The sequence below is a fragment of the Barbus barbus genome (assembly GCF_936440315.1).
Source record: "Barbus barbus genome assembly, chromosome: 1".
NCBI classification, from domain to species: Eukaryota; Metazoa; Chordata; class Actinopteri; order Cypriniformes; family Cyprinidae; genus Barbus; species Barbus barbus.
In genome coordinates this window covers 24,834,627-24,856,330 of record NC_136729.1, presented here as the reverse complement: position 1 = coordinate 24,856,330, position 21,704 = coordinate 24,834,627, and the positions used below count along the sequence as shown (strand labels likewise).

The following is a 21,704-nucleotide window of genomic DNA, read 5'->3' as shown; positions in this document are numbered from 1 at the left end:
ATGAAACAAGTGAAACACGATGTTGCAACCAAATCAATAGTAATTCTGATTTTCTTCTTCTTTTTTTTTTCTGGGCCCGGTTGCATGAAAGCCCTTAAGCTAAGAAATGCCTTAGGTATAAGGTTAAGGGAACCCTTAGTGAATCTTTGGTTGCAAGAATAATTCTAAAGGTCAACTTAAGGAACCTTTAGGCTGTTGTTAAGTATTCCCCTTAATTGTTCCCTAAAGCGTTGCTACAAAGTCCTTAGTAACTGTTTCACCTTGATAAATTTAAGGGACCAAAACAGCTCCCTTAAGTCATCTGAAACTCAGTATTTTAAAGATTTTTAAGCTCAAATGTAAAACTTAAGATGTTTTTTTAAGACATGCACAAATAAAATATATGAGCGTAGTAGGGCAATGACTATATGGTAACATATTAAACTGCAAATTCACTGTAAAAAGCATAACTTACAGGTTTTCACAAAACAAAAAGTTTTATATAATTTTTTAAGAAAATAGATGAGTTCTATCAATTATTATATTAATTTAAACAATTATTATTAATCAATTATTATATTAAATAACAATATAAATGTAATGTATGTCTTAATTGTTTTTTATAATGCATTATCTTCTTGTCTATCCACCTGTTCACATTTATAACTCTGCTTGTTTGCAGCGGGTGTGTCTCACTCGTACTGGAAAGTGAAGCTGCAGGCTCTTTGATCGCCCCCTGGTGGCTGGCTGCAGTACAGGTCATAAACCCCGCCCTCTCGGTGTAAACGAATGGGACTTAAGTCATAACAAAAAAAATGAATTACACTTCCAATACAATTTTCCAAAATATGATTTTGGTCATTTAAGGTAGTTGTTATCACACTGATATATGTTCAATTGTTCGTTTTTGTGGTAAGTTTGATTTTAGCTAGTAATTTGATGCTATAAAAATGGGGCGTGTCGTATGGGTGATTGGGTCTGCGGGAGTTTGGGCGGGAGTTTGATTCTGCGGCTCCGCCTCACGACTCTACTGTGCAGACTCTGCTCCAAACGAATCTCTACTGCGCAGACTCGGGCTCCAAAATTACGTCATTTACTCACGATGGCAGCGGCCATACTGAGATGTGCCCCACCAATTCGGTCACTCTACATTGCTTTGGGAAATACATTTTCCTCGAATATTACTGAAGCCTTTTGGATTAAGGCCAGTGAAACTGGCCAATGGCGTTCAAGCGCGCGAAATATGAGGGGGCTCGTCACTATATAAAGCAGCGCTTGTACGTCATCCATTCAGAATTTTTTCCTTCAGCAAGAAGCCTATCAAAGAATCTACTACTCACCGTGATCTACACGCTGCAGCAGACATGCCTTCTTCCCCTGCTGTGTTCCGGTAAGTGAGCTTCGGACGAACAAAGATGACCTCTCGCGATTGCCTCTCCTGTGTAGAGCCAATCGAACCCTCTGATGGCCACGAATCGTGCGTCTTCTGCCTGGGTCGCGCCCACGCAGAGGCGGCGCTTGGGGGGTCGGACTGCCCCCACTGCGGAGATATGAGTCTCCGGACTCTCAGGCTCCATGTGGCCATCGTCCAAGGCGATGAACTCGCCCAACTAGCTCTGCCGCGCTCTTCCTCTGAGCCAAAGAGTAAATTGCCGCGAGTTTCTGATGCGGATCTGTCCGGGTCGGGTGACAAGACCGCGCCGGCTCAGTGCCCACACGCTTCTCACCCCCCTGCTGCAGGTCCCCTCCCAGTGCGCTTCATGGCCGCTGATCTCCGCCCCTCCCCCAGCGCGCAAGATGTGGTGTCTTTCGGGGCCATGGAGGAGGATGAGGATGATGCCATCTCGGTGGCAGCATCTGCGAGAGAGGAGGTCCAACAGCCCACTGGATTACACTGCGCCCAGCAGTGACGCTGGGGACCTCCATCACAGTGATGTTTAGCTCCTACGCGTCCTGACCAAGGCGGTTGATGAGCTCGGTCTGGAGTGGGCACCTCCTACCGAGCCGGCCAGAAGCCGTCTGGACGAGTGGTTCCTCTAGTCGGACCGCGGCCGAAAGGACACCCCGCGGAGACCCGGCCCCTTTTTCCCGGAGGTGCACGACGAGATAGCGTAGTTGTGGAACGCACCGCTCACCAGTCGTGTGCACAATCCGGGATCCTCCCTTCTGTCGTCAGTGGACGGCGCTGACCGAGCGGGGTATGTTAAACTTCCCCCTGTGGAGGAAGCCGTCGCTGCCCACCTCTGTCCGGCAGCCGCGGCGAACTGGAGGGTGAGAAACAACGCGTCTCTCCCCTCTAAACCTTGCCGCGCCACCGCAAACTTCGCGGGCAAGGCTTTCTCGGCGGCGGGCCAGGCAGCTTCAACACTGCATGTTATGGCAATACTTCAGGTGTATCAGGCCAAGCTTCTTCAGTCCCTGGATGAAGGTGGCCCGGACACTGAAGTCTTCAAAGAGCTCCGACGCGCCACAGATCTGGCCCTCAGAGCGACGAAGGTGACAGCTCGAGCGATCGGCCGCAATATGGGGAATCTTGTGGTGCTGGATCGTCACCTGTGGCTGACTCTGACCGAGTTGAAAGATTCAGAGAAGACGGCTCTTCTGGACGCTCCCGTGAATCCCTCAGGTCTCTTTGGAGCGGCGGTAGAGACGTTCACGGAGCGCTTCGATGAAGCGCAGAAGCAATCGAAGGCCATTAGCCACTTCTTACCAAAGCGCGCTGGCGCGATCCCTCCTGCGCGTTCCCGCTCATCCTCAGCGCAGCGCGCGGGAAGATCGTTCGCCCCTCCTACTGCGGTTCGGCGCGAGCATGAGCCGGCGGTGAGGCCAAGACAGCCTTGGCCGAAGCACCGCCAGGGCTCGAAGGGTCAGAGACCCCGCCCTGACAGAGACAGCAGGCCACCGGCTACGGAATTAAAGCCGCGTTCCTGATGTTGTCTCTCGGAGGAGGAAAGCTACACTCAGCGCCGAAGACGAGCCACTGAGAAAGTCTGCTCGCTCCGCTGTGTGTGTGTTCACCACGCCCCCTTGCCTGTGGCGGGCGGCGAGAACGATTGTCATGTTTGTGTTTTGACTGTTCCACAGTGCAGTGCAATAAAGTCAAAAAAAATAAAAAATAATACAAAAATCACCTCAATATCAGGGCAATTTTCCTCCTCTCACTCCCCTCTCCCCCATCACTCACTCTCACACTCGTGTGATATTAAACTCCCCGCCCCCCAACGGCGAGTTATCCCTCACGGTGTGCAGTCCGCCTCGCCCGCTGTCACAGTTCACAGAAGCGTGGCAGGCACTGCCAGGGGTATCAGAGTGGGTTATGAAATAAATAAAGAACGGCTACACGCTTCAGTTCTTCCGCAGACCGCCCCGTTTCAACGGTGTGTTAATGTCCACTGTATGGGAGCAGAATGTCTCAGTTCTGCGAGAGAAAATTCACAACCTTCTCGCAAAGCGCGCTGTAGAGGCAGTCCCCCTCACAGACCGCGAGAGCGGCTTCTACAGTCGTTATTTTCTGGTGCCAAAGAAAGACGGCGGGCTCCGCCCAATCTTGGACCTGAGACCGCTGAATCGCGCGCTTTCAAAGCGCTCATTCAAAATGATTACGCTAAGACAAATCCTCTCACATATCAGAACGGGAGATTGGTGTATCTCCGTGGATTTAAAGGATGCTTAATTTCACATTCAGGTAGCCCCCCGCCACAGGCGCTTCCTGAGATTTGCATTCGAAGGGATAGCGTACCAATTCACGGTCCTGCCCTTTGGCTTATGTCTGGCCCCTTGTACGTTTACGAAATGCATGAATGCTGCTCTCTCTCCTCTGAAGCAGAGCGGAATGCGCATCCTGAGCTAACTCGACGACTGGCTAGTGTTAGCCCAGTCAGAGAGCGCGCTGCTCAGCGACAAACTCAGACTCCTCGCTCACGTTCAGAGCTTAGGACTGACTGTAAATATGCAAAAGAGCATGCTGGTACCGAGCCAGAACATCTCCTTTTTAGGAGTAGAGCTGAACTCAATCAAAATGCGAGCGAGTCTGTCGGAGGAGAGCTCACGAAAACTGATCAGTTCTCTCGCAGTCTTCAAACTAGGGACGTTCTCCCCCGCTGAAATGCTTTCAGAGGACGCTCGGCCAGATGGCTGCCGCCTCGACAGTGTGCAATCTAGGGCTCCTACATATGCGTCCGCTTCAGCTCTGGCTAAAGAGCCGGGTGCCACGGAACGCATGAAAAAAAAAAGACGCCTGAACTACGGCGCGGATTTACTGTCGAGGGGCGGGATAATCCACGGAGAGTGGAGATTACACCCTTTGACAGTCAAAATGATTTGGAGTGTATTCGGCAGGGCGGAGGTGGATCTCTTCGCATCAGCGGAGAACAGTCACTGCCCGCTGTTTTATTCACTGACACACTCTCCCCTGGGAGTGGATGCACTAGCTCACAGCTGGCCGAAAGTACGCAAGTATGCCTTTCCTCCAGTGAAATCTCTGCCTCGCGTGCTTTGCAAAATCAGAGAGGAAAAGGAATCTGTTCTGCTAGTGGCACCGAAATGGCCCAATCAGCCGTGGTTCCCAGAACTGGTGGAGATGCTGGTAGCCCCCCCGTGGACTATCCCACTGAAGAGGGACCTTCTCTCTCAAGCACAAGGGACGATTTGGCACCCAAATCCGGAGTCATGGAGCCTTCACGTCTGGCCGCTCGACGGAGCTTGCCAGTAACAGATATGCGCTTCCTCAGCGCGTGCTGAACACTATATCTGAGGCTAGGGCTCCCTCCACAAGGCGTCTCTACGCACATAAATGGAGTTTTTACAAGTCGGTGCGTATCGCGGGGCGAAGACCCAATCAGCTGCCCAATATAAATAATCCTTGTCTTCCTTCAAGAGCGATTTGATAGCGGTCGTATGCCATCCACATTGAAAGTGTATGTGGCCGCTATAACAGCCTTTCACGCGCACGTCGAAAATCGCCCGATCGGCAGAAATGACCTGATCATACGGTTTTTAAAAGGAGCAAGAAGGCTGAACCCTCCTCGCCCTTCTACTCTACCCACTTGGGACTTGGCGCTAGTGCTTGACGCTCTCACGGGACCCCCGTTCGAGCCCATACAATCAGCGAGCTTGCGAGCGCTCTCTCTCAAGACAGCGCTCCTGCTCGCGCTGGCCTCTGTTAAGCGAGTTGGAGACCTACAAGCGCTTTCAATTGATGACTCGTGTATTGAATTCGGGCCAGGTGATTGCAGACTCACCTTGAAGCCTAGAAAAGGTTATGTGCCTAAAGTGCTTTCGACTCCATTTAAAGCGCAGGTCATATCACTATCTGCTTTCCGCCCCGAAACACCAACCGGGACAGAGCCGCTTAATACACTGCTGTGCCCCGTACGAGCGGTGCGTACTTATATCGAGTGCTCTAGACAGTTCAGACTCTCGGAGCAGCTATTCGTATGTTTCGGTGGACGTACAAAAGGACTGCCTGTGTCCAAGCAAAGGCTGTCACACTGGATCGTCGACGCAATTGCTTTGGCTTACAGCTCTAAAGGTGTGGAATGTCCAATAGGGGTTCGTGCCCACTCAACCCGTGGCCTCGCATCATCCTGGGCCTGGGCAAATGGCGCATCTATTCAGGACATTTGTACGGCGGCAGGCTGGTCGTCACCCAGCACTTTCGCGAGGTTTTATAACCTAGATGTGTCGTCGCTTGCCTCGCATGTGCTGTCAGTGCGAGCAGCGCACGCGCTTACTCAGCCATGATCTGAGATGTGTGTCAATGGTTTTGACTAGGTCGTATACACCCTGTATAGACGCACCACCAATTCAATGCTGTCCCTATCAGTTTATCACAGTATTATGATATAGTTCACCACGTCTTTTAGGACTTGGTCACCATCATACCGGTACGGCTGTGCATTATAACAAGATTTCATTGAAATTAAACAATTTCAAATAATCTATTTGTGAAAGCGCCGAAGCCGCCGCCATTTCACATTCTTTGTTTCACCGGAGTTAACTCCACCCCTGATGTGACGCGGCATCGTCTAGCTGCCGCGCCCCTGACTTTACATGGTTTCGACTAGGTCCTGTAGACCTGAGCTGTGTTTACTAAGAGCGCCAATATCATTGCCGTTCTCATTACGGCTCCGAATGTGAAACTGGACATACTTAGTCGAGGTTGGCTCCATCGCTGTGACACGGCGGGATTTTATACGTTCCCAAAGCAATGTAGAGTGACCGAATTGAAGGGGAACGCTCTCGGTTACTCACATAACCTCGGTTCCCCGAAATGAGGGAACGAGACATTGCTCTTATTGCCGTGTCACCGAGCTCAGGATCTTACAATGCCTAGTTGCTTCAGTCAAAGATTCTGAATGGATGACGTACAAGCGCTGCTTTATATAGTGACGAGCCCCCTCATATTTTGCGCGCTTGAACGCCATTGGCCAGTTTCACTGGCGTGATTCAATAAGGCTTCAGTAATATTCGAGGAAAATGTATTTCCCAAAGCAATGTCTCGTTCCCTCATTTCGGGGAACCGAGGTTACCTGAGTAACCGAGAGTGTTTTGGCTTCACTTTTCTATAATGGAAGGAAGCGGAGATGCGTCGTCCATCTTTTTTTTACAGTCTATGGTTTGCAGCGTCAAAACATGGCTTAATTTTAACATTTGGTAAAATTTCCGTCATTCGTCAGCAGGAGGAGATTTCACTTTAGAAACAAATTGGTTTCCTCAGTAATGACTGCCCACAAAGCAGCGCAGAAACGGGCAGTGCTCGTTTATTTGTTTGTGTTTTAGTGGGTTAGGTTTGTATTTCGTTATGTTCAGTTTATTGTCATATAGGCACATCTATGTTTATTGTGAGATGTAGTAACTATAGCAACCGCGGCGCCCATTGCCGTATGTTGCCAGGAACTATCGTGTAACACTTATTGAATTGAATTGAATTGAAATGTTTATTTCGAACATGTAAATAAATAAATATAGTAGAAACAAAACAAAGCAATACACCACAATACAAAATAATTTAACTTATACATGTCCAAAAATGAGTAGGAAGAAGCATAATCTTATTTAATCCTACCCCTTCTCCACTCCACGTTGATAATAATAATCAATAACAATAATAATCAAATCAACTTCATGGTAACAATAATCATTAACTTAACTTCATAACTCTGTCATCTCATCCTTATCTTAATACACTCTTTTGACTTTCCTACATATATTTACAGTAAATATACAAACAAAACACAAATAAAAACTATGACTAAATAATCTGTATGAACACCTAATCAGATCCGTTCTTCCTCCTGATTCATTCTGAGAACCATACGTTTATACTGCTTTTTAAATTGGATCACACTTGGGCATTGCTTGAGCACTAGACTTAGTCTGTTCCACAATTTCACTCCACATCATACAGAAATACAAAAGCTTCTTAATGTTGTACGAACATAAAGATGCTTAAAATTACACACTCTCCTAAGATTATATCTCTCTTCTCCATTAAGGAACAATTTTAGAATATTGCCAGGGAGTAAATAATTTTTAGCTTTATACATTATTTGTGCTTAGTATAGGTAAGGGTTGACAGTTAAGACGTTTGTTGCAACACGCTTAAAAAAATCCCTTACCTGAGGGAATTTTTTTCCCCTCAGGGATACCCCTAAGTCAATTTACTTAAGGACTTTCATGCAACCAGGTCCTGAATTTTTTCCCCGATCTGCTGGCCACTCGAAACCTTGGTGTTTAAGTCATGAGATGGGCAGATATTGACAGAACAGGAGACTGTGGTCGTATGTGAGGCAACAGCCACAATGAACAACAGAGAGCTTCAAAATTATTCAGATACCCAGTCAGCTGTTCAAAGACATTAAAACCATTACTATAATGAGTCTCAGACAGACCACACGGATCGCCGCGGAAAATCGATTCCACAGTGCAGAGTGAACCACAGAGTGATACTAATGAAGATAAAGAACAGCCAATGCCACAGAAGAGGAGTCCATTTTTGCAGCATTAAGAACCACAAATTCAGTAGATTATCTGGATATGTTGAGGCCTTTTTTCATTGAGACAATTAGTTCATTTGCAGATCTCACTGAAAGTTAAGCTAATAAAGCAGTTTAATTGTTACTAAGACATTACGTACTGTATTATCATGTTCAACTAATATGGATTTCTGGTAACCCTTTAGTACAGGGACTAATTCTCATTAACTAGTTACTTATTAGCATGCCTATTATTAACATTGTCTGTTTAGTTCTTATAAAGCACATATTCTGCATGATAATATTCTGCATCACTAATCCTACCCAATGCCTAAAATGAACAACTACCTTACTATTAATAAGCAGCATATTAGGAGTTTACTGAGGCAAAAATCGTAGTTAATGGTCTGTTGATAAGAAAGAATTGGACCTTAAAATAAAGCGTGACCTGATTTCTGATTTTGATTTATATTTATTTTACATAATATTTAGTAAATTAGAAATAAATAACTTGAAAATGAATTAATATCAACAAAGTTAACTGAAATGTATGAAAAAAATAAACTGGTAAATTAAATATTAAACTTCAGATATAGCAACTTTAATTTTTAATATTTGTCACAATTTTTCTTTTTTGAATGGCTGAAAATAAAGTAAATAGTGTATCCAACAGTGTACTCAGTAATACAGTAAGTTTTTGCCCACTGGGAATAATATTTTCTCAAAGAAACATTAGGCAATGCTAATTTTACAGTACTACAAATAAGTTTAAACAGAACAAAGACAGAAAGAAAGGGAGCTCGTGTATCTGCGCCCATGTGCTAGCATTTTCAGTCCCACTTCTGATATATAACAAATAAACAGAAAAACAGATGTTTGAATGCTGAATCTTGCTAAAATATGTCAACTTGGCAATATATCATTTGGCCGTTACAATATTCAAATAATTGAAATAAAAATACAAAAACAAATTAGTCCTTGTTTCATGACAGACTCAATATTTTTTAAATAGTAAAAGTAAGTGGGCATCTCCCTATGCATATATGAATAGAGACAAGAAGAATGCAATCTGCAATGAAGGAACACTAGGAATACTGGTGTATAAGGGTGCTGGTGCTACTTTTTCTGATGCGGTTTTTCTGAGTTATTCAATATGAAAGACAAAATCTCTGTTACTCAACCTAAGACCAAAGCAACAAAATATAGCATATTACCTACAGGTTTCTTCTTATGATAGGATCCGAAGGTCCTTTGCCTTTTGCTGACTAGAAATACATCTCTGTTGAGGCAGTATAATGTCACCATAATGATTCCAATTTCATATCACCTGCCTCACAGTGTAGAATACAATATGTGGTTTCATTTTTCAGGCAGTTGTTCCATTTCTGTTTTTTTTTTTTTTGTTATTCCATATCTGCAAAATAACCATTTCATAAAAACAACAAGCCTGACTCTTGTTTTGAATAGAACAAATAACGCAGAACCACGATTAAAACTTTAAACCATGTTTTGCACAGAGAATAAAAAAACATGGTGAAACTTCATTGTTCATTTTTATCCATCAACTCATAACTCAAAGCTATTCCAGGAAACATTCCAAATAATTCCTTATAGTCATTTAAAAAGTGTATATACTGTACATAAACCTTCTTTTCAAATGAATTTAAAATATTTAGTAAAAATTTTTCATTATCAAGGCCACAGAGAAAATGGTATGGGAAGCTTTTTCACGATCTTACAATATCCTGGCCTTCAAGCAGTTATGCTTCCAACACCATAGAAGTTGTTATGACAGGAAGTAAGGTTTTAAAGATAAAGTTCAGAGTATAGAAAATGTCAAGCAGTTTGGCACTAGTAGTCAGATTGTGAAAACACACATACGTACAGCTCCTGTCCAAACAGAAAAGGTTAGATTCTCTAAGCGGATAATGACTTGCATTCTGATCTTGAATATACTTAGTGTCCTGTGTAAGCTTGTAGTTAGTCTGCTAGACATTTTATATCTCCGTTTTGAATGATCAATCGTCTCTGGGAAGAATGGTCTAATTGGTTGAGGGACTAATTGGCAGCTTTCCTGCTAGTTTGTATATTTTCTAAAAACCTTGGGCACCCAGTCAAGCCATCAATCACTTACCCTTTACAGAGACAGGTTTGCATTGTTTGACTCACAGCTATTTAATGGTGTAAGTAAATAATGGCCTCTGTGAATGTACCTTGAATTGTTAGAGGTATGCATTCCTGCATTCTTCCTTTAAAGAATTTCACTTCTCAACTTCTTCCTTTGAGAAAAGCTTTTTCATAATTGTGCAAGCCAGAAACATTGCAGTTGGCAGGGAGTTTGTGGTGAAATAAGGGCGATGAAAATTTCCAGCACATACTGTAGCATGTCCTCAAACACATTGGTGGAAATACGAATTATGTCATATCACGCTATATGTATCTGATTTTACTTTTTAACATTAACATCTTAAAATGATTCCCCTTGATACTAAAATGTTTTCAAATACTGTACTCTACTTTATGGATTATCTGAGTGTGTAATTATCATTCAGTGGAGGACAGATCACAGAGAATCAATAGCTGGCAGCTCAACAAGAACAAATAAATCAAAACTGAAATGCTCTTAAAATAATGGGTTTAGGCTCATTTTTCTGGCATTTTTCCAGCATTATTAGGGACCTGAACTGACACACCATAAATAACTGTTGTGTTATCTGGAAGCCAGTTCATGTGCATATTATGGTATTTGTTGAATGTTGGGGAAAGTAAAGATTAATACTAACAGTTGCTGACTCATAACTTTTAACATATTTTCTGTATTTTTGTGCACAAACTCACTTTTAAAAGTACTGTAGAAATACAGCATATATCTAAAAAGAAGCACTAACTGCTCTGACAGCAACACAATTTTACCTTAATGAAACTGTTACTGAATAAAGCTCTTATTGATGTCCACACAATGCTTTCAGAGTGCAAGTCCTTGATAATCACATATTTATTCAATTGTGCTTTATCACAGGCACATCCTCAGAGTTACTTAGAAACTACTGTCAAGTACATACAGTAGTCAATCAACACTGGTGTAATCTTCAATCTCAAATGCAATTCAAGCATACAGTAGAAGAATACGACATGACAATAAAATACACCCACTCACATACTGCCTGGTGCTCTTAAACACTTCCTAGTCTCACAGAGCCAGACTTCTGACTACCGGTGTAAAGTCTGGTCCACTTCACAGCTTATTCTAGCCAAGAACCACCCACTAAAGATGAGAACAAACCATCTGACTTGTTATAGCAGGCGATTAATAAGAGCTGGTTTCATTTTCACATGACATTTAGGGAAAGGCAAATCTGAATCTGATTAAAATCACAATAATAGACTGGCAAGCACAATCGGTAATGATAGCGCAGCGGTCTCTGTGAATGTCTGTACAGACACTGCCAAATAAATTAGCAGGAAATCTATATAGTGTGAAAGCACTGATTACTCAGTGAACAGCGACTTACAAACAGTTCTAGATTATTTGCTAATAAACACCCACGAAATAAAACTTATGCTACTCCAAAGTGATTTGTTCCTTTTCAAAAGTGCTCATTCTAGCTCCCAATACCTTATAAACACAGGAGTCAAATAACTTGTGTTTCTGAGAAAGCACCTCTGTTTTGTGTGTACAATATGCATCTGTCAGTTCATAACTAGCACTTCCTATCACCACAAACACTAGATGCTTATTTTAAGCATCTACGTAGTATGTTCCCTGACACCTTGAAGAGGAAGTTACCCGAACATGAAAATTCAGTCAACATGTACTCACCATCGTGTCATTGTAAATCGTAATCATTTAGCCTTTATCTTCAAAAACACAAATGAAGATATTTTAATGAAGTCCTGAGAGATTTCGGACCCTCCATTCACCCAAAACTTAGACACTTCAAAAGGTTCATTAAGAGAGCATAAAAGCAATCCATATAAATCAAGACATTTAATCAAAGTCTTCTGAAGAGATATTATCATCACGTTATGATAAATAGATTTAATAAAAAATTAAAAATCATTGCATATGTATAAAGCACATCCAATACGGTAAATGGAATCTTAACCATTATTTCTTTACACATTTTATTGTTTTTCAAAGCTGAACTAAAGTCTTATGGGTTACACTTTTCATTTTTTGGGTAAACTAACCCATTCAGGGCTCAATGACAAACTACAGGGAATAAAAAGCACTGAATCAGTCCACATTTCAATGCTCTGGCTGTTCTTGCCTAGATTATTAATTGAATTCTCAGACTGTTCCACCTCATTCTGAATGATGAATGGTCTTAACGGTCCTCTAGAGCTCCATGTTTTCTCCACCATCTAGTGTCTTTCTGTTTTTTTTTTTTTTATTCTGTTCAGCTGCAGGCTGTTCTCACTCATGCCAAAATACTGGGTCCGCCACCAGCTTCCTGTCTCCTGACTGCTCTGCATTGTCAACAGAGAAGTCTTCTGTGAATGTCTGCAGGTGGCATAAGCAGGTGTTGTTCTGGTACATCTATTGTGCAGAAATTAAACAGGAACTGAGACAATTCCCTGCAGTGCCACAATATTACATGACAGTAAGGTAGTGCAAGTTCACCCACCGGGGGTGATTCCCACACTAATCTAGCCTCACAGGGTGCTGAAGAGGTAGTGGAAGGACTGACGAGGTCTCACAAGAAAGGTAAAAAGACTTTTTGCTACCACACTAGAGGTATCAATGAAAAGAAAAAGATATTTATGAAAATGCAAATTGTTACCCTGTCCACATTCTCTCGCATTGCCAGATTATGGGCCTGTTTGTAGCCACTGATGACCTTCATTCTGCTTCTGGTAAGATGAGGTGAGCCAGCATCAAAAGGTATAAAGATAACGGCAGCAGGATCAAGCACGTTCAGTCTAAAGATTTATTTTCTGTCTATGTTAAAAAGAGTGGATAAGCAGCCCATCCATCAAAAATAAATCTTGTCACTCCAAATCATTCTCAAGAGAACAGATTGAGCAATAACACGAAGCAAAGGATGGAGAAAGAAACAAGAAACTGAGGGGAGATAAAAGTCCCCTGACAGTCCTTGGGATATTTCCCTCATAAGTCCTAAGGTTTGACAGCACTCCCAGAGTACTAGGGTTTTCACTCTTCACTGCATTTGTTTAATTGAAGTGAATGACTTGAAATGGTGCTTATCTTGAGCTTTAAATGCATTCCACGGAAAGAGAAAATTGTCATACATGTGGTTCCAATTGCAGCTCTGAACAAATGAAAGAAATGCTTACATATTTCACTTTTGATCACAAAAGCCACCAGGTAAGTTTACAGGTATCAGAACCTATTTTGGTCAATGTACTGTGTTGCTTTCACACTTGTAGCTGTGTGATATCGCTATAGAGCGAAATCACATGGCTACTACAAATGTGATATGACTTGTGACGGCACAAGTGTGTAAATAAAAAAGGGATAGTTCAACCAAAAATAAAAATTCTATCATCATTTACTCAACATCAAGTAGTTCCAAACCTGTATGAGTGCCGAACACAAAGGAAGATATTTTAAAGAAAGTTTGTAACCAGACTGTTTTGGGTCACCATTTACTTCCATAGTAGGAAAAAAAATACTATGGAAGTTAATGGTGCCCCAGAACTGCTCTGTTTCCCACATTCTTCAGAATATCTTCCTTTGTGTTCAGCAGAACAAAGACATTCATACAGGTTTGGAACTACTTGTTAGAGTAAATGATGACAGAATTTTCATTTTTGGATGAACTATACCTTTAAGTGCTAAGATCAATCGTTATCGAGAAACCCGGCCCAGATCACATTGTAAAATAAAATACAGTCAGCTTACCTAACTACCTAACCAAAAAACAAAACCCAAACAAATTCACACAAAATAAACGGGCAGGACACCCCTTCGCTCTGTTTCATAAAGTGTGCTGTATCGTTAACAAAAATGAGAACTAAGCTTTAGGCACAAAACATTTGTTAGACAGTAGTTTGGCCGCCGGGCGGAGGAGGAATCAAGGAGCTCCGAATCCGTTCATGTTCACACCAACAAAGAGCTTCCTCACTACTGGCAAGCAGCTTTCTTAAAAGACTCCGCCTTAATAAAGCAAACAATATAATAATTGTATTATTTTATAATTCCACTTAGGGTTGGAAAGGGGTGGAAAATTTCCAGTAAATTTATGAAAGCTTTCCAAAACTCCCAGGAAGATTCCAAAAAATCCTGGAAAGTTTCTGAAATTTACTGGACATTTTCCAACTTTTTGCAACCCTAATCCCACTCAGAGCTATCAAGCCTGAGCAATCACAGACAACTGAGTTTGAGTTAATAAGACAATACTTTAATTACGGTACTGTTAAAATTAAAGGCCTTAAAGGGATAGTTCACCCAAAAATGAAAATTCTGTCATCATTTACTCACCCTCAAGTAGTTCCAAACCTGTATGAATGTCTTTGTTCTGCCAAACACAAAGGAAGATATTCTGAAGAATGTGGGAAACAGAGCAGTTCTGCGGCACCACTGACTTCCATAGTATTTTTTTTTCTACTATGGAATTCAAAGGTGCCCAAAAACAGCCTGGTTACAAACTTTCTTTAAAATATCTTCCTTTGTGTTCGGCAAACTTGAGGGTGAGTAAATGATGACAGAATTTTCATTTTTGGATGAACTATCCCTTTAATGTTGTTTTCCCTGTGGTTTTGTAAAAGGTATTGAATATCGTAAAAAAATGAAGGTACTGTGACAACACTACAGTACATCAAACCATCAAATTCAGAGGTTATAGCATCTGCAAACCCTGATAACAATTACAACACCTGAAAAGGAAAACAAATATTACTATAGGAACATGATAAAGAGCTGCCGCTAAGAAGTTGGGATAGTACTAAAAAGGAGGTGTTACAAATAAAATATTCTTGTTAAGGCATAAAGGCATAAATGTTGACAAGAAACCAGTTATTTGATAATCATGGCAAGACTAAAACCACTCACAGAATTTAAATGCTGACAGACACTGATCTGCAATCGGTCAGCAGCACAAGCTAAATCTCAGACTGTCTCTCTGACATCTAAACCTAGGTTGGTTCTATTCACCTACAGCCTGATCTTGAAAGGGCTTGACTTGATAAGTCATTTTACTAGGCAAGTCCCCATTTAGTCCCTCACTTTCTCTCTTAAAGGCCACACAACATTGCTTTCCATCTTGAGAAATGTTAGAAAGATGGTAGTCCAACAAACCAGCTGTCCATCAACGATCATTCTGCAGTTACTTCCTGACCTCGTTCCATTAATAAGGACAATCAAGCCACCTTTACGCTACAGTTCCTCATGAGAAGCTCTTTCCTCCTTTCCAAATATACATTTACATCACAGCAGCACAGGTAATGCTGAAAACATACTAGATGCTTTTTACAATATAATTAAAACATAATTTCAAAATAAACTGGGGTTAGACAGTTTCTAGTTCGCCATGTAAGACCTTGATTAGCTGGTTCAAGTGTGTATTGGAGCTAAACTCTGCAGGACAGTGGCCCTCCAGGAACTGGATTGGACACCTTTGGGTTAAAAGGTTTAAAACAAATAAACACTGTAAATAAACCTTCATATTAACCTAATATTTAATTTCTCACTAAAATTAAATGTTCTACACACACCTTTTACTTCCATCATAATCTACATTTCTGCAACATTTATACAGCGGGTAAAATAAGTATTGAACACGTCACCATTTTTCTCAGTAAATATATTTCTAAAGGTGCTGCTGACTTGAAATTTTCACCAGATGTTGGTAACAACCAAAGTAATTCATACATACAAAGAAAACAAAACAAATAGAAATTAAATAATGTGCAATAAAATGGAATGACACAGGGAAAAAGTATTGAACTACTGAAATTTATTTAATACTTTGTACAAAAGCTTTTGTTGGTAATGACAGCTTCAAGACTCTTGTAGGAAAAACTAGTCGCATACATTGCTCAGGTGTGATTTTGGCCCATTCTTCCACAGTCTTCAAATCTTGAAGGTTCTGTGGGCCTCTTCTAAGAACTCTGATCTTTTGTTCTTATTTTCTATTGGATTGGCTGGGCCATTCTAGCAGCTTCATTTTCTTTTTCTGAAACCAATTGAGAATTTTCTTGGCTGTGTTTGGGATTATTTTCTTGCTGAAATGTCCACCCTTGTTTTATCTTCATCATCCTGGTACTGTAGGTGTTGGGACTTAAGCAGCTAATATTAATTTCCACTGACGAGGGGCAGGATTGCTTTCTAATTACTGATAGATTTCAGCTGGTGTCTTGGCTTTCCATGCCTTTTTGAACCTCCCTTTCTTCATGTGTGCAATACTTTTTTCCCTGTGTCATTCCATTTTATTACGCATACCCTGCAAACAAGCCTGCACTGGCCCTTTACGGGCCCACTTATGGCTAGCCTAAGGGCCCCCAGCGGGCTGCCAGCAAAGGGCCTCTGAGATTTTGCTCATTGGCAAAACGATGGCCCCTTAGTGCTGGCCCTACATGGGCAGCCATCACTTATCCTACACTATTAATCTACAACAGGGGTGCCCGACCCTGGTCCTAATCAAACACACCTGAACCAAATAATTAGGATCTGAAGGAGCACTTGATAATTACAGACAGGTTTGTTTAATCAGGTTTGGAACTGAACTCTGTATGAAGGTAGCTCTCCAGGAACAGGATGCACCCCCGATCTATAACAATACATCTGTTTCACATTACTTTTCAGTTACTATAACTTAAGTCTTTGGGGAAAACAGTTATTATACATCTGAAATGGATGCAGTCACCACATAACTAATGTCTATATTGTTAAAAATAGACAGTAGTTAAAGCTGTGGGCCTCACCTGGGCAAGCCAGCACTGGGCCTGTTTAGGTTTGGTGTGGGCTGGCCCTAGCCCACTGCGCCCACAAAAAGCCAGCATGGGCCCCGCAGGGGCATGTTTGCAGGGTAACTTATTTTCTGAACTTATTTGTTATGTTTTCTTTGTACGTATGGATTACTTGGATTGTTACCAACATCTGGTGAAAATTTCAAGTCAACCGCAAATTTAGAAATATATTTACAGAGAAAAATAGTGACATGTTCAATACTTATTTTGTTGTGCAGACTTTTAAAGAGAATTTGTCAGTTTGATAAAAAATGTCCCCAGAAAAATGAATCCTAACACAAGATCATTTATAACCATAAAATGAAAGACAGTCACACAGTGGGCAGCAGAATGACAGCTTGGAAGAGACTTAGCATTTTGCAGTTTTAATGAGAACCATTTATTTTAAACATCGAAAGTGCAAAATGTAATCTTTTAACGACTCACCGTTGATACAGACTTCATACGACTCGCATACCTCATTTTCAAACAGACAACCTGTGGGAGAAAAAAATCTGCATCATTGGAATTGAAAGCCTCTGAATGGGTGAGGGAATTCATAAAAGCAGTTTGTACAGCTCATCAAGTTTCTGTTGATCAATATCTGGAATGCAACTCAAGAAAGTAGAAAATTAGCCATTTAAGAGAGACTTCTAATTAGTGTGAATTCTAATTTGAGTAGTAAACAAGCTTTTGAAATATCCTTATTTATAATACACGATTTGGTTTGACACTGGATGGCTTCACTTTCAGGGCATGTAACAGCCATAACTGTAGCTATACAGCTAGAATTATAGAATTCAAAAAACAAGTTAGTATTAAGTAACTTACATTTTAGGATCAGTATCACTAGTATAATTTGCTTCACCAATGCAAAATCCACCATTTCGCATCGCTGGGCAACACGCAGTTGTGGCGTTAGGTAAGCCAATTTCTGAATGAATCGGTTGAGTAAACGACTAATTGACTCACTTGTTTCGTTCCTAAATGATTCACTATTGTTGACTAAATTTGTTGAGTAAATAATTCAATTAGTGAATGAATCATTGATTCATTTGAGGGCCACTTGATGCCACCTACTGTCGTAACGATGTAACATGCAGAAAAATCCCACCACTAAATCCCAGTGTAGAGAAAAACTATGGAAAACCATTTCCGCCACTGAATAAAATATATAAAAAAGGTAATCGTTTGTAAAAAGATACAAACTCACTTATAAAGTCAGAATTGCGAGGTAGAAAGTCTGAATTGTGATTCTCACAATTCTGAGAAAAAAAGTCACAGTTGAGAGAGTTCTGACTTAATTTCTCGCAATTTTGAGTTTGTATCACTCAATTCTGATAAAAAAAAAAAATCTGAATTGTGAGTTAAGTCAGAATTGTGAGATTTAAACTCGCAGCATAATTGCAAGAAAAATGTCAGAATTGTGAGAACAATTTGCAATTATTTTTTTCTTTATTTTTTATTTAGTGGCAAAAACAAGCTTCCGTAGAAAACTGTATGTCAATATATCATCGGTGCCCCTCTGCCCTCTATCCTGGACATTTTCCTTGCACGATGCTCCAGCAAGGCCTCCAGCATCCTGAAAGACCCCACCCACCCCTCCCACAACCTCTTCCAGCTCCTACCATCAGGTAGAAGGTATCTGACAGAGCATCAAAGTTCGCTCTGTCAGATTGCTCAACAGCTTTTTTTCCCCAGGCTGTAAGAGCTCTTAATTCCAATCTCCCTGTCCCCCTCTGACCCCCCACTCATCCAACTCATTAATACAGTTGACAACTTTTCCTAAGTGCAATTCTGAGTGTGCTACACACAGGTGAGTGGGCTATACAAACCACCTGTAGTAACGCACTCATCCCACTATATGCACACATCTTTTTGCACAATTTCATGTACAGTATATATGTAAAGTTCTTGTGCAGTCTCAGTTATGTCTCAGCATGTCAAGGCAACTAGGTATAGTAGTTATAGTATATGTATAGTCAGATGCTCTTTTTTTTCTCTTATACTTGCATTGTTGTATGTTTATCTTATGTTTAACTAGTAAGTAGCACCGTGGTGCTGCGAGACATGACATTTCGTTCCACTATATGTCCACACATGTAGAATGACAATAAAGCTCAACTTGACTTGACTTGATATTATATATATATATATATATATATATATATATATATTATTTATTTTTAATTTTTTTTGCTGTTGAATTTGATCATTTAAATTATCATTATCCATAATTATAATGTGTCGTTTATTTTCATACTCAGCTAAAAATACAATGGATCAGTTGGCAAAGGAGAGAAACAAGAAGGCACAGAACATTTGTAAAAGAAAGAAGAGAAGTGTCAGTGGAATGAGATATAAAAAATAACAGATGGATAAGATGCTAAATGACAAAAGAGGAAGAGAGGTGTGATGCTGAAGCATGTGATCCACTGAATTCTTTCATGGCTCAGTGCCATTCCATCCATTGACCTATAGAGTCACTCATCACTGAGCGCCTCCTTCCTCTGAATCATCTCTGGAGTATATAAGAATGAAACAGACAGTTCTCCCTGCTGACCACTGATATGGTGGATGCATAAAGAAAATAAAAGTTCATATAATTATTGTGGACATCAGCTCTATAGAGATGAGGTAGGATTAGATGCGAACACACAGACTGCTGAGGCTGAACCGACCAGAACACAAACTGTGACACAAAACAGTTTGCCGTCTCCATGGAGACGAGACTGAAAGGGAGCTCTTAGGTGACAAGAGGAAAGATTACAGAGCTTTGTACACGTGCCAATGTGTGTGTGTGTGTGTGCGCACATAGCCAAGGGACTCTTTAGCAGCTGTCCTTTGATAAAGCACAAGGGAAAGACAAATGTCCCTGAAAGGAAGAGAGAGAGCGAGAATCAGAGCTCTCATTTTGCCTTTGCCTTTTTCATTACCACATACATTTATTACGTTGACAGTAGAGAAATGTTTCATATTTTTTTCTCCTTTCTCAAGCCTCTGAGATCACTTTATAAACCACACATTTGCTTTATTATCTGTCTTTCTCTGTCCCTGTCTGTATGCCCTCACAGCTGTCATTACTGTCATAATCCATAAAAGAGCCAAAAAGAATCAACAAACTAGAGCAAAATAAAGTCTGCAAAAAGACCTCATATCTACTCAGAAAATCTTGCTAAAAGACATCAGCCATGCAGCGGAGTGCTGATATTGGCATGCTGAATCAGAAAGCCGGCTGTAATAAATGGCCTGTCAGTGGTGGAGGGAGGGTCAAGTGAAGATTCTGTCTCTATTAAACATGAAGACAGTCCCACACTAAACTCTACTCTACACACTGTTTAAAGCTCTGTAATTACTCCTGGGCACTCAAGTCTTATCAAACCACTCGGCCTCTTTTATTAGAACTTGTCAGAATTCTCATCAGCATTCCATATTAATTACCCCCGTTCCTCACTCCGACGTCTGTCTGGATAAAACACGTTCTGCATGCCGCTAGGTCCTAAATCAGGTCGACAAAACCATTTGTTATCTCCGAAGAGTGTCTGTGCACCCTGGCCGGCCTATGCTTGTTGGCTCTTGAGGTTGATTAAAAGGAAACATAATTAAAGAGTAATAGCTGAAGTCTATTTTTTCACTGTAGGGAAGACAAGAGGCTCCTGTGGCACAGTACACTAAAGAGAAACACTTCAGCGATAGATTACCATGGTTCAGTCTAAATAAAACACTTGTTTTATGATTGTAAGTCATTGTTAGTGACAATACTGTATAATGAGAAGACAATATATAAGGGATAATTATGTTTGTGAACATTATTAGAATGATCACATTATTATAACATAATTAAAGCTTAAAAATTAAAAAGACCATTACAAATCAATTGACCTAGCACAATATTTTAGTAATATTAATACTGAAGCCCTAGGTCATCTTCACTTGTCGATATATTGGTCCCCCTTGGTAAAAATCGCGTTCCGGGCCCCCTCACCCTCACCGGGCCATTGGAATCATCCTAACCATCCCCCCCTGTTATGGCGCCCCTGATTAACAATTCCAACCCAAATAAAAGAAATGTTGGGACGATTTTTATATTTGAATAAAATGAAAACTAAAAGACTTTCAAATCATATGAGCCAATATTTTATCCACAATAGAACATAGATAACAACAAATGTTTAAACAATTGACAATTTTATGCACAAAATGAACTCATTTCAAATTTGATGCCTGCTACAGGTCTCAAAATAGTTGGGACAGGGGCATGTTTACCATGGTGTAGCATCTCTTCTTCTTTTCAAAACAGTTTGAAGACATCTGGGCATCGAGGTTATGAGTTTCTGGAGATTTGGTGTTGGAATTTGGTCCCATTCTTGCCTGATATAGGTTTCCAGCTGCTGAAGAGTTTGTGGTCATCTGTGATGTATTTTTCGTTTAATGATGCACCAAATGTTCTCTATATGGGCTGCGTCCCATTTTAGATCTGCGTCAGTTGAACCGTTCAGTCATGCGACTGAAGTTCAGGATGCTTACACTCAAACAGGTCGTGTCTCAGATCAAGTCCGAGGACTGGTTTGTCACGATAGATCTAAAAGACGCATATTTCCACGTCTCCATCCTTCCCACTCACAGGAAGTTCCTGAGGTTTGCTTTTGGGGGCAAAGCTTACCAATATCGGGACCTTCCTTTCGGCCTGGCACTCTCACCCCGCACTTTCACGAAGTGTGTGGATGCTGCTCTGGCTCCTTTGCGACTCCAGGGCATCCGCATACTCAATTATCAACATCGACGATTGGTTGATACTAGCTCAATCGGAGCAACTGGCGGTTCGGCATCGAGATGTCA

General features: G+C 41.2%; 1 protein-coding gene across 1 annotated transcript in view; it reads right to left on the bottom strand.

Annotated features, from left to right (window-relative positions):
• The window catches only part of LOC306876053 (receptor-type tyrosine-protein phosphatase N2-like), a 224,394-nt gene that overhangs the window by 160,621 nt on the left and 42,069 nt on the right, over positions 1-21,704 (bottom strand). Inside the window, exon 2 of the mRNA XM_079426952.1 lies at positions 17,313-17,363. Coding sequence (XP_079283078.1) covers positions 17,313-17,363 — 51 coding nt within the window. The remainder of the gene's footprint in view (positions 1-17,312; positions 17,364-21,704) is intronic.